Source organism: Columba livia, chromosome Z, assembly GCF_036013475.1.
Source record: "Columba livia isolate bColLiv1 breed racing homer chromosome Z, bColLiv1.pat.W.v2, whole genome shotgun sequence".
NCBI lineage: Eukaryota > Metazoa > Chordata > Aves > Columbiformes > Columbidae > Columba > Columba livia.
This window is the reverse complement of record NC_088642.1, coordinates 63,211,810-63,228,751: the sequence shown is the minus strand read 5'-3', so window position 1 is coordinate 63,228,751 and position 16,942 is coordinate 63,211,810. Positions and strand designations below refer to the sequence as shown.

The 16,942-nt window shown below is 40.8% G+C and overlaps 1 protein-coding gene across 38 annotated transcripts in view; it reads left to right on the top strand.

The window, feature by feature from the left end:
* The window catches only part of MPDZ (multiple PDZ domain crumbs cell polarity complex component), a 102,629-nt gene that overhangs the window by 16,696 nt on the left and 68,991 nt on the right, over positions 1-16,942 (top strand). For 34 of the 38 annotated variants that reach the window (XM_065046131.1, XM_065046126.1, XM_065046124.1 and 31 more), the window contains exons 4-10: positions 446-667; positions 1,525-1,664; positions 3,515-3,728; positions 5,627-5,755; positions 6,949-7,152; positions 12,713-12,827; positions 14,969-15,057. In XM_065046131.1, the coding sequence (XP_064902203.1) occupies positions 446-667; positions 1,525-1,664; positions 3,515-3,728; positions 5,627-5,755; positions 6,949-7,152; positions 12,713-12,827; positions 14,969-15,057 (1,113 nt within the window). The remainder of the gene's footprint in view (positions 1-445; positions 668-1,524; positions 1,665-3,514; positions 3,729-5,626; positions 5,756-6,948; positions 7,153-12,712; positions 12,828-14,968; positions 15,058-16,942) is intronic. The other 4 variants (XM_065046102.1, XM_065046110.1, XM_065046101.1 and 1 more) reach the window with 2 other exon arrangements.

Genomic DNA, 16,942 nt, shown 5'->3' with positions numbered 1-16,942 from the left:
GTTCTGTACGTAGCCCATGAGGTGTCTTTCTTTTGTTCATCAAAATACACATACCATTTTTTAAAAATTTTCTTGTAAAATAATTGATAAATTTGTTTTGAAAAATACTGGTACTGTAGAAGAAGTCTGTTTACACTTGCTTGCCTCTACAGTTGTGTTGGAGTACTTCAAGCTGCTATGCTGATATGAACAAGATAATTTTAGGCAGACCATGGAAAATAATTTTAGATTATTTTAATAGATTTCTTTCATGTTTCATGCTGATAATTCACAACTTTACATCTGTTATAAATATTGAATATTTTTGTTTTTAAAGTGTCTTTTTAAAATTGCCGATTGGGATTTCGAATATTTTTAACAAGCAATTTGCCTATCATAATGCTCTTTGATAAAGGAAAGTTTTCTGCTGTGTCTACAAATGTACATTGCCATCAATCTTTTACAGGTAAATATTACACCTTCCATACATTCCACTGGTGAATTCCCCCAGCTTCTCCATCATGGTGTGAACATGGGGTCCTTGCCACATAATGAGTCATATTTGTTGGCTCAGCAGAATGGCAGCCCAGCTAACGTGCTTGAAGCATCAGTGAGATCCATTACTCCTCAGATTAATGGGAAGTCCTCTGGTGATGATTTTGAGCAGCTGATCAGAAATATGTCCCAGGTAAGCATGTCATCTCGTAACCGTAAAATGTGGATCACTGATTATCTGGAAGATTAAAATACATGTATGTTTCTTTAAAAGCAACTTTGTTATTAGGCAAACCAGACCTCACTTGCTATATAAAACAAAACTAAACTTTTTAATTTGAGGAGCAATTGGTAAATGAGAAAACAGTTGCAAAAGTCGTCTTGATATTGTCACTGTTGAGTTATTGTCCTTAGCTGGGCAGCATGCCTCTCACAGATCAGCACGCATTTATCTTTCTGTGCTCATTTTAGGACTGCCTCTCTGTGCATGAGAGAGCTGCTTGGTCAGACCGTGCTCTTGTGTGCATAACTAATGCAAGCTAGTTCAGTGACTTGCTTGGAAATAGATGGAAAATTCCTTTTTGGCCTTGCTACACATTGTTCTGTAATCTTACTGCTTTTCTGTGATAGACAGAAATGTTGTACAAGTCATTTCAGTGGCTGGAGCTGAAAATGGCCAGGCATATTTATTCTAGCAGTTTTCTCATTAACCTGTAGTAGAGCCAGATAGTTTTCCTGGTGAGCCTTTTGCACTTTTTTCCCCTCTTTCTGAAATTCATTCTCTTTTTCTAGTTCTGCTTGAAAGTTGACCTATTCCCTCTGAAGTTTTATAAACACATAGTCACTATTAAACATGAACTCTATATTGCACTGTTTCTTGATTTCCTCTTCTGGGCCATAATAAACTCTATTTCAGTTATTAGCTAGTGTAGCCTTGTCCAGCTGTAGCTGTCAAATTAGAAACTAATTTCCAAGGTGTTTACCACATTCCTTAATGCTGCTTTTCAACATTTTTAACATTTGTAACCTTTTTAAAATTTTACTGAGCAGGGTCGTCATGTTGAGACCATTGAACTTATTAAACCTGTAAGTGGTGGTCTGGGCTTCAGTGTCGTGGGACTCAAGAGTGAAAACAGGGGAGAGCTGGGAATATTTGTGCAAGAAATCCAGGAAGGAAGTGTGGCGCATAGGTAAGATTACTACTGGAATATTTTACTGTACCAGGGGTTAACACAACACTGTGATTTAGTTGTTTCATTGCTGTTACTTTTGTGGTACAAGGGCACGTGTCTCTTGTGTTCGAAGACATACATCACAACAGATTTAAAATTCCTCATCACTACAATTTATGTAACATCGGAACAGGGCAGTGTTTGATCAGTCGTAACTAGTAGGGTTGTTTGTGAGGTGGAGTGCCACTGAGCAGGTGTGAAATCCAGCTTTTATGTCAAGCAACGCTTTACCTAAAGTTGTTGGACTCGTAGAAGAGATATTCAGCTTATGTTATCAGAAACTCAGGAATAATAATAGCTTGATGAAAGTAGGTTTTCGACTTTAATCCTGATTCCATAAGTAGCATTGAGAGAAGAACAGTGTGAGGAAGATGAACTTGGTGGTGGATGGCAGCAGCTCTGGTTCACTGCAGAGCAGTGGCGTTTATCACTGTGTATGGATTTGCTGCTCAGGATCCTGGCTAGAGATGCTTTGTGATGCACTTTGTATGTTGGGTAGGGCAGCTGGGTTATCTTGGTGCTATTTCTCACTATGCTGTCCAGGGAAATTTTCTGATCATTTGTGATCTGAACACTGTCCTTTTAACAGAGGGCAGAATGTGGACTGCAGAGTTTGTTCTATTACAAAAAAGCAACGTGCTCTGTGTCATTCCAACTTTTTAAATCTGCCTAAATTCCAATTTATTTTTTCTTTTTTACCTCCGAGAGGTCTGTGCTTTTACTTGTCTTACTCCTCTTACTCCATGGAGTTGAGACCTGTCTTTACCGAATCAGGTCCTGCCTGTTTGATTTCACTGGTGGGAGCAGCTGTTACAGGGCTCATAAATCAGAAAGGCCCTGGCAGTAGTAAGTCTTTGGGAGCACTCTGAAAAACAGTTCAAAGCAAAATATTATGGCTTGGAGGTAAATAGTCTTTGTCCTGAATGCTGTTGAGTACCTTGGCTTCTACACTGTACGTGCTCACAAAAGCTGGTGTAACAGGGATCCTTGTTTTCTTTTCTGCCCTTTGTTTCCAAAGCATTGCCACTTAGGGATATTAAATACAAGATTCCAGAGTTTTTCTGCTTTGTTGCAGAAGCAATAGAAATGGTTGAGGAGGCAGAGGGTAACTCATCTATGTAGGTTTCATACACTTCCTTTGAAGGAGGTCTGAGAAAGGTCTGAGTATGTAATTTTACAGTAGTGCTTCCTTTGTCAGAAAGTGAAGAGTTATTTTTTTATTTTGTTCAGGCCTTTCTCCCCTCATTTAAAAGGGTTCCGTTTTGTCATTTTTTTGTTCTTTCTCTCTCTGCCTCTTCTTCTTTTTTGCTTTTTTAAATTTTTTTTCCCCTTGGTTTTGTGCAAAACAAAATCAGTTTCTCTACCATCGTGATGAAAGCGTGTTCCACTCCATGATTTGATGAATATTCAGAATGGGCGCACTGAACAAAGTGGAGCACTTGGTCTGTTAAGCAAGAGGCTCAAAGTCAAGAATAAACATAAGTTCCCAGGCTATGGTTGGGAGTGACTGAGATCTAATATGCTTAGTCTCGGATGGGGGTACAAGGAGAAGAAAGCTAGCTAGGGGGTAGTAGCCAGGGGAGAGTGGCAGTGGGATTAGCTTCAAAGGAAGTGATCACCAGGGTGCCGCATCAGCTCCTTTCAGCAAAACTGCAGGGAGAGATTAAAAAGTGGGGGGAATACAGAACAGGTTATTAAAAATACTGGAAAACTGTCAAAATATTGTAATTTCTGTGGCAACACTTCTTTGGTTTTTCTTGTTTTTTTTATTTTGTTGTCCCTCTTCCCTGTTTACATGTATGTAACAGAGATGGAAAGCTGAAGGAAGCAGATCAAATCCTTGCTATTAACGGACAAGCCCTTGATCAGACAATTACACATCAACAGGCTATCAGCATCCTACAGAAAGCAAAAGATAATGTCCAGCTAGTTGTGGCCAGAGGCACTTTCCCTCAGCTAATCAGTCCTGTAGTTTCCCCATCTCCATCTGCTGCTAGCACAGTTTCAGCCCATTCCAATCCGGTGAGTATACCCCAAATGTCTGTGTATTCATTTCTGGACATATATGCGCTTACCGCATCTAGTATTTTGAGACATTTCTTTGTTGCTTGTATATACATTTCTTTGCAGTTCTTGAGGTTTTTCATCTATTCATCTTTGTTGATCCTTTTCCTGTGCAGAGTAGAAAATATCCAGGCTTGCTAGGGGGAAGTTAATCATGGCTGTATTCCTTCTCCCCATTTACCAAACTCTCTGTATCCACCTTACTTTATGAGCTTTATTTTGAGGTAGCAATAAACAGGATCTTTTTTTCTCTTTCCATTCTGCTAGAGCAAACAATATTTTTGAGGCATTTCAATCTGATGTGCACCACCAGCCGAGTGGGTGCTTCTCTGTTTGCTTCTCTGTTAGCAGTGGGGCTCATGTAGAGCTACAGGAGAAAGCCATGAAAATGCCGTGTCCAGGGACACACTAGGATCCCAGAGAACAGCTCTGCTACATTTCCTTTCTTTTGAAAGCTTTTGCATAGGTAGGTGTAGAGAACATTGCTCAGAAACGTGGTGATCTTCACCGCACTTTTTCTTCTGGTGCTGTCCTTGTGTAATGGCTTATCCTGAGATGACATGGCCTATGCTCGGTTTCTGTAGGTTTCACCGTTGAGTCATCTGTCACCCTTTAAGGCAGTCGATACCCGGAAGCATACGGAGCAACCAGTCTGGAAAAAGCAGCCATGTCAGTGTTTATTTTAGTCCTTAGCACAAAACTTTTAGTGAAGGTATTTCAGAATGTTTTGTTTCTTCTGTGTGCAGGAATAAAGCTGGTTGGCCTAACTTTTCCTGTCAGCACACAATAGAGGCCCGCTTTCTTCTAGTATTCCTGTGATGCACATTTTTCTCTGTGTGATTGCCTCCATGTTCTACCAACAGCGTCCATTGCTTGAAAAAATGTTCCTTTCAAACCTACCACAGTGCCTTCTGTTTTTTTTTCTTATGCATGCCTTCCCCAGTCCTTGTGTTCTCTTCACTTTCAAACGCTGGGGGAAAGCAGCTTATCTGGAGCTGTTCTTTTTCCTTCAGGCTTTGCTTGATTGTCCTTGGTTAAGACTGTGGATTCTTGAACAGGTACTAAAGGGCTTTTAGTTTGAAGAACCTTGGCTATTCCAAAATAACTGTTTATTTTCAAGATCCTATCTGGTGGAGTACCAGCTGCAGTTTTACATTTCAGATGAGCTTACAATGTGGTTTGTTCTTCAGGAGAAACAATACCAGGAGCTTCCAGTTGTCCCTTCAGTACCGCCTCATACCAGTGAGCTCTTCTGTCACAGCAGTTTTGCTTCTGTCAGAACATGAAGCCTCCCATCAGAGCTACTTCATTCCAGTGCTGTTGATATGAGACAACCCAGAAATCTTTGTTTGTTATACAAGGGGCAATTCTTCTCATGCATACTTCACAATACCTGGTGCTGCTTTCAGCCTTAACCTCTGAATTTGCTTTATTCTTTCTTCTGTGCTTTGTTATAATGGCCAGTGTGAACATGCACCTATCTGAAGATTTTAGTTTTCAGCCTTGTGAGGTTTTCAGGCAGCTGTATTTTTCTCACTGATTGCAGGTGGACATGGAGGTGGACAGTCCTAGGTTGCTGCTTAAATTCGTTCAGCAAGTGATTGAAAGGCCTGACCTACTACCTAGCTCTGGTTTGTACCAGAGAAGTTCCAGCTGTTGTGGAATGAGCAAGTTATTGCTTAAATGTTATGTAATCGTATACCTAATAGTAATTTTTAGAAAGGTCCCATATTTCCACCTTCCTCCCGCCTTCCTTTATTCAAAAACATACCCAAGAAATAAGAGAAAATATTTTTCAAGTTTTAATATGTATGTCCTTATTTAAATCATTTGCAATTTATATTTATTCCTTTTAGGTGCACTGGCAGCATGTTGAGACCATTGAGTTGGTGAACGATGGCTCAGGTTTGGGATTTGGAATAGTTGGAGGAAAGTCAACTGGAGTGATTGTTAAAACCATCCTCCCAGGAGGGGTTGCTGATCAGGTAAATGCAACCTACCCTTCTGTTTATAGTTCAGTAAGGTGTGAAGTTACTCTTTTATAATCATGCTAAGTAGTGGTAGCTATTTTCCTCATAAGTGTGAAAAAGAGAGGCCTGGTGGTGAAGTTTATCCTCAGTAAAAGTGTGTTTAGTGCAGGGATCTCTGTATTTGAATATAAAAGCTGGATTAGGCTCTAAATCACATTTTCAAACCTCTTACATCGTACATGTGTTGTGCCAATGCATTTAGACTCCTAATTTTTTCATTAACATACTGGTTGTAATCCAGAGGTGGGGAGGCACCAAACACTTGCTCTGCCTGAACAGCTGAGAAGAGCATCTGCTTCTCTCCACTGGGCTTACTGAAGCTTGGAGGAAGTGTGTGGCTTCATGTGTCTTCCTCAGGACATAGGCTCTGCTCCTGCCTGGAGAACTTGTGAGAACTGAATTTGGTGATCACAGTCCATTTCAAGCTTGCCCTGTGGACAAGTGTCTAGGATGGTGTTTATGAAGGTCGAGGACTGAACAGGCACAGAGACTGGTCAGTCTTCCAGCCACAGAAATGGTGCCTGCTAACAGGGGCTGGAGATGCATGGACAGGATTTACTGCTGCACTCTTTCCCTGAGCAGGTAGATTGGTTCCTTTTACAGACCTGTATAATGCTTTTCATATGGGCGAGATTCGTGTGAAGCTTTTTTATTTATTAAAGATAAATTGCTAGGAGAGTTAAACACTGTAAAGCAATATAGATAGCTGGATCACAGTAAGGGAGAAATGCATTTTAGTTTGAAATTACAGTTAATCCTGAGGACCAGTTTTTAAACAGAAGTGCAAAGCCGAATATAAGTTTGTATCCTGTCTTTTGGAAGTGCGTTTGGAAATAACTTGAAGTTCTCTAGTCTAAATGCAGTTGACAGTAACTATAACCATATGCATTTTTTTCTGTGCTTGACTGCTTGAAAAAGGATGCCCTGGATATTTCTGGGGAAAAGGCCTAGTAAAATTAGTATGTCATTGTGCAACCTACTTTTCTTCTCCATGTTACCTGCATATTGACTGGCCTCCAACCCCAAAAGTCAGCTGGTTCATATGTCTTAAAAGTGACTAAAGCTATGTGGTCTTTTTCTAATTGTATGGGACATGAGAAGAATGGCAGGATGATAATTTATTTTTTCTGCCATTATTCTTCCTTCAGCATGGGAGATTGTGTAGTGGAGACCACATCTTGAAAATTGGTGATACGGACCTGGCTGGAATGAGCAGTGAGCAGGTGGCACAAGTTCTGAGGCAGTGTGGAAATCGAGTGAAACTGGTAATTGCAAGAGGTCCTATTGAGGAGCCACCTCCACCAGCAGTCCCTCCAGGTACACCAGTACCCATCTCCACACCAGAGAAACAGGTAATCAACAGTGAACATATGTAACTCATGGCAGACTTTTACTGCAGACTTCCTTTTAACTACTGTTTGAATGTCTGTCACGCTGATGTTCTCAAAAACCAGGATTTTCTTTCCCAGTATTGGTGTTCTCAGCTGACAGTCTGGGACAATTATATGTCAGGAGTCCATAATGCAAGGACCTATATGCTTGTAGCCTTTTGGGATGAAAGCTTAGGACTTCCGTATGTATGATCAAATAACTTCTGATTCTTGGTTGCTTGTGATTGTGCAATAATACTTTGGGAGTAACTGAACCTGTGCAGTCTTTTCTTCAGACAGACAAAGCTGGCTCTGCAGCATTTCTCTGTCTGCCTGTCCATTTCCTTTCAAGGAACATTTCTTATTTCAATATCATTGCAACCATTCATCAGACAGTTCCTCCCTGTGCTAGCCAGCACACAGATGCTTCTTTCCTGCATCACCTGACATTGCTCATTTGCTAGACATCTTCCAAAGAAAGTCAGCCAGCTGCTACCCTTATTCCCCTGCTGATGATAATGCTTTCTGTGCTATTACTCCTCTACAACTGTCAGCCACTTAAAAAATGCTGTAAACATTATCATGTCCTGTCACCTCAAAGCCTCTACAAACAGGTCATTTGTATGTTTACAGCAAAGCCTGGTTTCACGAGAGCCAGGAACAGTAGTGTTTTGTCACATACAGTTATGAGCAGATATACTTAAATGTGGTTACATGTAGTGACTGAGTGAAGAAAAGGTAATTGTTTCTGAGCTTACAACTAAATACAATAATTTTTTAATTTACTTTTTCCCATTGTTTTTCTAGACATTTCATTCCTAGTTACAAATCACATTTCAGATAGGTCACTTTGGAAGCAAAAAATCTTTAACAATTTTTGCATGATTACGATTATCTTCTCTCTGTCTTCTGTAGTGGTATCTGTGGAAAACAAATGTATTAATTCTGTCTACTGTGGCTTTAAGGCAAAGAAAGTTAATCGTAACATGGAGTCTTCTGAGTATCTAAGAGAGACAGTCTGGTATTTCTGTGTCTCTATATCACTCAAAGGCATGAAAATCTGGCTGTATTTTAGGTAAAGGGATCAGTATTTAGCCCATATATTAATTATGTGAAAAGCAGCAGTCTCAGAAGCTGAATTTGATAATTTCATCTGTGTATGTTCCTTCAATATTTGCCTTTCTGAGGTGATACGGTGCAATGTTGAAGGCTGTATCTGCAGCTGCAGGATATATAGTCTTTCTAGTACCAAGGAAATAACTCAAAGCCACCAAGTAGCAAAATGTGACTTTTTTGACACCTTCCTCTCCATTCTCATCCTTTTCAGTACCTTGTTCCTGGCACATCTTTCCTGGCAGGAGGCAGGCTATCTCAAAACTGCTGCAGTCAGCATGAAGTTTTGTTTTTGAAGGGAGCGCCCAGTTGATGGTGCTGCAAGCCATATTAATTTGGGCCTGGAGTGAAGATGATGATGGAAACAGCTTGGTTTGTCTGTTTTTTCCTGGCAGATACAGGGTGGATGAAGACTACATGATGCTCTTAAAGCTATTAGTCAGTGCAGAATGGCTTTCCAAAATGAGCACTTCTCATTATGTCCCTTGTAGATGTCTATCCTGTAAAAAATTATGAGGTTACGGAAATTGGAGCAGTTTTTTAGTGACATTGCCTGTGGCCAAAATACTCCTGTATTATCAAAAGGAGAGGAAGAAATTTATTCTTCTTGTGTTTGACTGTGGTTTTGTGTGGAGTTACTTAGATGAAGAACTGAAGTCAGATTTGCCTTTGTAAAGTAACATCATACATAGCTCTACTGAAGTCGTCTTATTTTGGCACATGCTACTCATCTGGTCAGACTGGGTTTAGTTTGGATCTGTCTGGTTGCAGTATTTGTACTTTAAAAAAATATTAGCTGCTATCTGTCATGCAGGATGGACAGAATAAAATCAGATTATAGCAGGATCTTGATAGATATCTATAATGTTTATGAAATCCCATTTGAATATGTGCATGAATATTGATGTCCACATAAATACACTGAAACTGAAGCTTGGTAAATGTAATCATATACTGATATATATCAGTTATAGAAGTGGCTAGTAAGTATCTGGTGTACACAGCTGAAAGATGAAAAATTACCCCCACAAACTTTTTAAAAAGTTGAAATTTAATTTTATAGGTAGATTTTAAAAATTTTAATATGAAATCAATATTGTTGAAATGGGATTATAATACATATTGTACTGCCACTAACAATAAATAAATGAATTCATTACCCTAAACATTCTTTGTTATTGAAATTCAGAGGATTGTAGTAGATGTTAGTGGATATTGTCATTATTTAACTAGCTGGAAGTATAATTGCTGCTTTCAAAACCAGAATTTTTAAGTCTTTCAAAAGGAAAATATATAATTGCCTCAGTAGAAAATGCTTTTATTATGTTTTAAATTTGTCATGGACAGGAAAAAATAGCTAGTTATTTAGTAGGAATTTAAGTAAATAGAATACAAATTGTAATTTTGATCTTTTTGAATAACACAGCACTCTAAAGCTGGTTCTGAGGAGGTCCAAGAACATCAGCAAGCTACATATTCTAACATTTAAGCATGGTTTGTGTAACTTACTGTACAAGAGATTAATTGTTTAATTTATACAAATTTCACCCGTTGATTTTGTCACCAAAACGTTGTGTAGGTTAGAGGGTAATATCCCAGGGACAGTGAGGGATGGAGGGAATGATCTCCCTTGCTTTACAGTGAAGAATGGTGGCCAAAACCAGCAACAGCATCCTGGAGTGCATCAATAGTGTGGCCAGCAGGACTAGGGAAGTGATTATCCCCCAGTACTCGGCACTGGTGAGGCTGCAGCTTGAATACTGTGTTCAGTTTTGGGCCCCTTACTACAAGAAAGACAATGGGGTGCTGGAGCAAGTTCAGGGAGGGGCAACGAAGTTGGTGAAGGATCTGCAGAGCAAGTCTTATGAGGAGCCACTGAGAGAACTGGGGTCGTTTAGCCTTGAAAAAGGAGATTGAGAAGAGACCTTATGGCTCTTCACAACTACCTGAAAGGAGGTTGTAGGCATGGAGGGCATTGGTCTCTTCTCCCAAGTATTAAGTGATAGGATGAGAGGAAATGGCCTCAGGTTGTGCCAGGAGAGGTTTAAAATGGATATTAGGAAAAATTTCTTCACAGAAAGAGTTGTGAAGCACTAGAACAGGTTGCCCAGGGAAGTGGTTCAGTCACCGTTCCTGGAGATGTTTAAAATTACAGAATCACAGAATGGGTGGGGTTGGAAAGGACCTCTGGTAATCATCTAGTCCAACCCACCTGTTAAAGCAGGTTCACCTAAAGAAGATTGCACAGGAATGTGTACAGGTGGGTTTTGAATGTTTCCAGAGAAGGAGACTCTGCAACCTCCCTGGGCAGCCTGTTCCAGTGCTCTGTCACCCTCAAAGTGAAGAAGTTTCTCTTCATATTCAGATGGAACCTCCTGTGCTTTGGTCTGTGCCCATTGCCCCTCATCCTATAGTTGGGCACCAGTGAAAAGAGTCTGGTCCCATCCCCTTGACATCCACCCGAGAGATATTTATAAGCACTGGTGAGATTGCCTCTCAGCCTTCCCCAGGCTGAACAGACCCAGCTCTCTCAGTCTCTCCCCTTTAGAAAGATGCTTCAAACCCCTCATCAGTTTTGTAGCCTGGTGCTGGACTCCCTCCTGTAATTCTTTGTCCTTCTTAAACTGGGGAGCCCAGAACTGGACACAAGTACTCCAGATGAGGCCTCACCAAGGCAGGGTGGAGGGGGAGGAGAGCCTCCCTCAACCTGCTGGTCAGGCTTTTCTTAATGCACCCCAGGCACCATTGGCTTTCTTGGCCACAAGGGCACATTGCTGGCCTGTTCTCCACCAGGACTCCTAAGTCCTTCTCTGCTTTCCAGCAGGTCCACCCCTAACCTGTACTGGTGCTTCGGGTTGTTCCTCCCCAGGTGTAGGACCCTACACTTGCCCTTGTTGATCTGCATCAGGTTCTTCTCTGCCCAGTCCTCCAGACTGTCCAGGTCTCGTTGAGTGTCAGCACAGCCTTCTGGCATGTCAACCCTTCCACCCAGTTTGGTATCATCAGCAAACTTGCTGAGAGTGCACTCAGTCTCTTCATCCAGGTCATTGATGAAAAGGTTTAACAGAACCGGACCTAAATTGAGCCCCGGGGAACCCCACTAACTACAGGCCTCCCACCAGACTCTGCACCATTGATCACAACTCTCTGAGCTCTGCCATCCAGCCAGATCTCCATCCATCTCATCCAACCTGCACTTCCTGAGCTTACCTATGAGAATGTTTTGAGAGACTGTGTCAGAAACTTGCTAAAGTCAAGGTAGACAACATCCACTGCTCTCCTCTCATCTACCCAGCCCATCATACCATCATAGAAGGCTGTCAGGTTTGTCAAACATGATTTCCCCTTAGTGAATCCATGCTGACTTCTCCTGACAACCTTATTTTCCTCCACATGCTTGGAGATGATGTCCGGAATAAGTAGTTCCATCACCTTTCCAGGGATGGAGGTGAGGCTGACTGGCCTGTAGTCTCCTGGGTCCTCCTTGCCCTTTCTGAAGACTGGAGTGATGCTGGTTTTCTTCCAGTCCTCAGGCACCTCTCCTGTTCTCCACGACCTTTCAAAAATGACGGAGAGCTGCCTAGCAGTAGTATCTGCCAGCTCTCTTGGCAGTCATGGGTACATCCCATCAGGGCCCGTGGATCTGTAGGTGTCCAGTTTGTCTAAGTGAACTCTAAACTGATCCTTCTCGAGCAAGGGAAAGCCTTCCTGTTGCCAGACTTGCTCTCTTACTTCCAGGGTCTGGGATTCTGGAGAACCTGTCTTAGCAGTCAAGGACTCAACTCATTCTTCATCCCCCTCAGGCAGAGTTTGATTCATTCAAGTTGCTCTCTCACATAAAGAGCAACTCTTCCACCTTGCCTTGCTAGCCTATCTTTCCTAAAAAGTACATAGGCCTCCATAACAACATTCCAGTCATGTGAGCTATCTCATGTCTCTGTAATAGCAATGAGATCACGGCCCTGCAACTGCACATCGATCTCTCATTCTTGTTTATTCCCTATGCTACATGTTGGTGTACAGACACTTCAGAGAGGTACTCTGAGCATGAGGGTTTCTCATGAGGGGTGCAGAAGGATCCACTGTAATCATATGTACCCTTGAGGTGGTTGGCCTTCTCATCTTGGGTGGCAGCTAAGGAATATCTGTTGCTGCTCTTGTTGATGTGTAGTTGTATAGATGAGGTTCCTGGGGACATGGTATAGTGCCATATTTAGGTTAGTGGTTGGACTCCATGATCTTTAGGGTCTCTTCCAACCTGAATGATTCTATATCTATAGTTTCTCTGCTGAATACCAAATAATAGCAGAAGCAAATTTGGTACTTTATTTTTTTACATTTGTGTACAAGTTATGTGTTTATGACATCAAAGAATGTGGTGGATCTTTAAAGAAAAAAGGTTCCTTTCTAATAATGCTTTTCTTTTTAGGCAGATGCTTCTGTTGACAGCAGTGAAGATGGGGAGAAATTTAATGTTGAACTCACTAAAAACATCCAGGGATTAGGAATAACTATTGCTGGTTACGTTGGAGACAAAACATCAGGTAGTAATTGATTCCCGTAGTTTAGTATACAATCTGTTGTGTGCTATGGTGTATGTGCATCAAAGTCTTGATTATAGTTTTGATACAGCATATCTAAAAAATCATTGATCATCTAAAATCTTTTTAAAGTTCGTAAATAAAAGGGAATTGTTTTTCCTTTTATGAGAAGGACATTCAGATTAGAAGCAATCAGTTTTATTATAAATTCCCACCTCAGCATTATTTAATTCACTCTTGGCTAACGCTTGTGCTTTTATGTTTTTACAAAACACTTCTAAAATAGATTGAGGCATTTTAATTGGAACTGCTTGGGATTTTTATAATACATTACATTTTCATTTTTTAAAAGGCTCTTGAAAGATAGTGCATTAGTTTTCTGAAGATATTGTTATTACTTTTTAAACAATGTGTGTAGTACTGCTGGCAGATCAAGAATTCCTTAGTGACTTCTGGATGCGATAAATATTTGTTGACCTCTGGGCTGTTGCAGACAGTAATTCAGTTAATTTAAATAGAGAAGTGCAACAGTGTTCATGTACAGTTCTGTATTTTACTTTGTAATTTCCACTATGTTTTTTAGAAAAACAATCCAGAACTCTGTTAGGTCTCCCTGTGGGGGATTTGGCAAATGCAGTACTGCTAGTAATGGATCATTGTTGAATGTGTTCTAAAACATCTCAAAGAGTTGGTGGTTTGACTTCTACCCATGTATATATTGTTAGAAAAATGTGTGGATAGATTTGTCACATGTTATTGGCAGTTCATAATCTGTTGGCTTTCAGAAGCTGCACTAAATTTTAACAACCTGTTCCATAGGACAGGATGGTCACTGTTTGTGTAAGTCCACTCAAAACTTACTTCTAAGCAGCTTCCAGTTGAATCTTTAAAAGGCAAATTAAGTTGTACAACATGTGGTAGATCATATAGCATATTTTAAATTATTTAGTGTTGGAGTTTCTTCAGTCTTCGATTTTAAATTACTGTGCTGCATTTAAAAATACTCCTGCTTAGGAACTAATTGAGCATGTCATTTAATTTTGTGACTTAACAGTTAAAGAAAAACTTTGCTGTCAGAGAAGCAGTAATAAAATACTGCATTACAATAACTGCAGCTGAATCTTTCATGAATGACAAATAGCAACTTGTCACGTTACCATCCAGCTGTTACAGGATATAAAAATTTTTGGTAGTTAGTAGGACTAGCCATTCAATTATTCACAAAACCTGGGGGGGGGGAACAAAACAAAAAACAAAACGACAACAAAAAAAAAACAAAACAGAAAAGAATTGCCAATGTCATGACTTAAATATATCTGTAGCTGCATATAGTAATTAGAACAAAACATAGATTTCACCCTCCTTCCTGCTAACTTTTGTAATATTGAGGCCCAGTAGAACATGAATTTCAGGTCTACAAAGGCACTGGGATTTCTTGACAGCTGTTAAAACCCACTTGTTGGAGCTTTTGTTGAAAGTAGACTCTGTTAAAGTTTCTGATACCGATGTTGCAGGCTGGTGATCCTCAGACCTGATCTTATGCCAGTCTAAAATGGTTCTGTTTAGGATTTTTTTTCTTTTTTTTTTTTTTTAATTGGCTGAAATACTGACAACTGTAGTTAAAAGCCTGTTCAAACCTAAGTTGTAGTCCTGTTGGCTTGTAATTTTATGCATTTGGTTATCCAAACTTGCATTTCCTTAAACAGTTATTAAGTACATAGAAAATACAGAATTTACCAGTTTAGTGTACTCAAACTGAATTTTTTGTCCTGTAGTTTTAAATCTCGCCAAGAGTCGGGGTACTTTTTTGTCAGTATTGATTTCAACATTTAGATTAAAATATGTCAGAATGTTTCTTCTTTGCAGCAAGAATTTGGAATTTCGCATTGTAGGATTTTAAATGAAATCTGGTCCAATGCAAGCTTACATTGATCAAAATCATCCTTTAGGAAAATAATAATATACATGTTTTACTTGAAGCTTATATTTTTGTGGTGATTCTTTCCTTATCTTACCTGGGATTGTATTTTCTTTCTTTTTCTCCATTTGATTGGTGGCATTAATTGGAGGTTGTTGCATTATATAATTTGTTTCTTAATAAATTAGTTAATTTAATTTTATATTTTATTTTTTTTTAATCCCAGAACCCTCTGGTATCTTTGTGAAAAGCATTACAAAAGGCAGTGCTGTTGAACATGATGGCAGAATCCATGTGGGAGATCAAATTATTGTTGTAAGTAAACACAGAAAGAAATTAGCTCACTTGTCTGCAAAACTCTGCTTCTTTAAGTTGTATGCTTGTGTAGTACTTTTTTGAAACATTTAGGACTGATATTGAAATGGTGAGTCCTTTTTTTGACTGAGTATTCAGTCACATTATCTTTCTGATTATCAATCTGTGTGTAACATGTTTCTTAAGAAGTTCTGTGTTATATGTAGGAGCTTTGAAAGGTAGAGTTTCAAAGTTTGATTAAGTACCTGTTTCCAGAATTATTTTTAAAAGTATGTTGTTAAAGCCTTAGATAGTCAGAGTAAGACGAAAATATTTTTGTGAGTCAGCTGTTGTGTGGTAAAAGTCAGGTCATAAATGCAGGAACCATGTTTTCGTGGCTGTTGTAGATCTGGCCTTGCATTTGTGTGAGGACAGCACTGAGGAAAAGTTACGGTCTCTCCCCAAGTACAAATGTGCCTGTGTATTTATAAATAGAAGTATATATAGGTTTTATAATGATTTAAATGGTGAGTACAAATGCCTAAAATTGATTATTCCGAAATTTGGTTTCTTCTTCTATTGTGGATGCAGGAGGAGAAAGAGATTTGTGACCTCAGACAAAACGATAATAATAATAATTTTGTAAATATGGTTTGTTTAATTATGGAGGAAAGATTAAATAACCCCAGCTCAATTTTAATTACTTTTTATATTTAGAAGAGCCCAGAGTTAGAAGAAGTTCAAAGAAGGGCAACAAAATGACCAAGGGTCTGGAGGGAGTAATACTTCATGATGGAGAAATTAAAATAATGGAATATGTCTGTTTTATAGATAGACCAAAACAACTACAGGAGTCAGGAATATAGTATTGTTAGAAGTATTTTAGAATTTAAAGGCATTGAGGGGTGAGACAGAGACAGGACAGGATCACGTCAAGTCAGCTGATGGGAGCCAGCCCAGCGAGAGCCAGAGCCGGCGGGGTTCAGCCGACCACGAGGTTCAGCCGAGATTAGGAAGCTCAGAGGTAAACGTATAGGGACAGCGTGATTCCCGTGGAGTCCTGATCCCTGCAGCCCCGGCAGCCATTGCGAGAGAGCGGCTGACATGGGGGGGCGTTCCCGCGGTGACGGTGACCACACCCCTTGCCTTGAAAAATCCTTTGGGAGGGCAGCAACTAGTCGCTGCCCACCAGGTGCAAGGGAGGAGCAACCACCTTGTGTAGTGGGTGAGTCCCACCCACACTGTGCCGCAGCAGCAGGTGTGGTAGCTTGTGTAGCAGGGTGCAGAGAGCAGTTGTCGCTTGTCAGCCCCTCTAACTTATTGCCAGCATCCCAGACTGCTGACGACCATGGTCGCCTCCAGGAGGAGAGCTTGTCTGAAACAGACTGTGGCTATGCAGACTGAGGAGGTTCTGTCCTGAACGGTGGCTGTTCAGGTCTCCGGCTGCAGGGAGTGCCAGAGCCTGCTGCTGCCAGGGGAGGGAGGCCAGCTCTCCACCTGTGTGAGGTGTGAGCAGGTGCAAGATCTGCTTGACATGGTTGTGAAACTTAGGGAGGAGGTTGAGGCGCTGAGGACCATCAGGGAGCACGAAAGGGAGATCGACTGGTGGAGTAACACCCTGACGTGCCAGTCGGAACGGTCCCAGGGAGGTACCCCCCAAAAGGAGATGGACCTCCTGCCCTCTTGGACAGAGGTGGAAGTCCTGAGACGGCCCCACCCTTGTTGCTGTCGGGCAGAGGTAGGGGACCTAAAAGACGACGAGGGTTGGAAGTGTATTCCGGTTCGGCGTCACCGGCAGCCCCCCTCCCTGCCTGCTTTGTCTCCCCAGGTGCCCCTCCGTAATAGGTTTGAGGCCCTGGATCTTGAAGAAGAGGTAGGTGAGGAGGTGGTGCCAAGCCTGCCTACA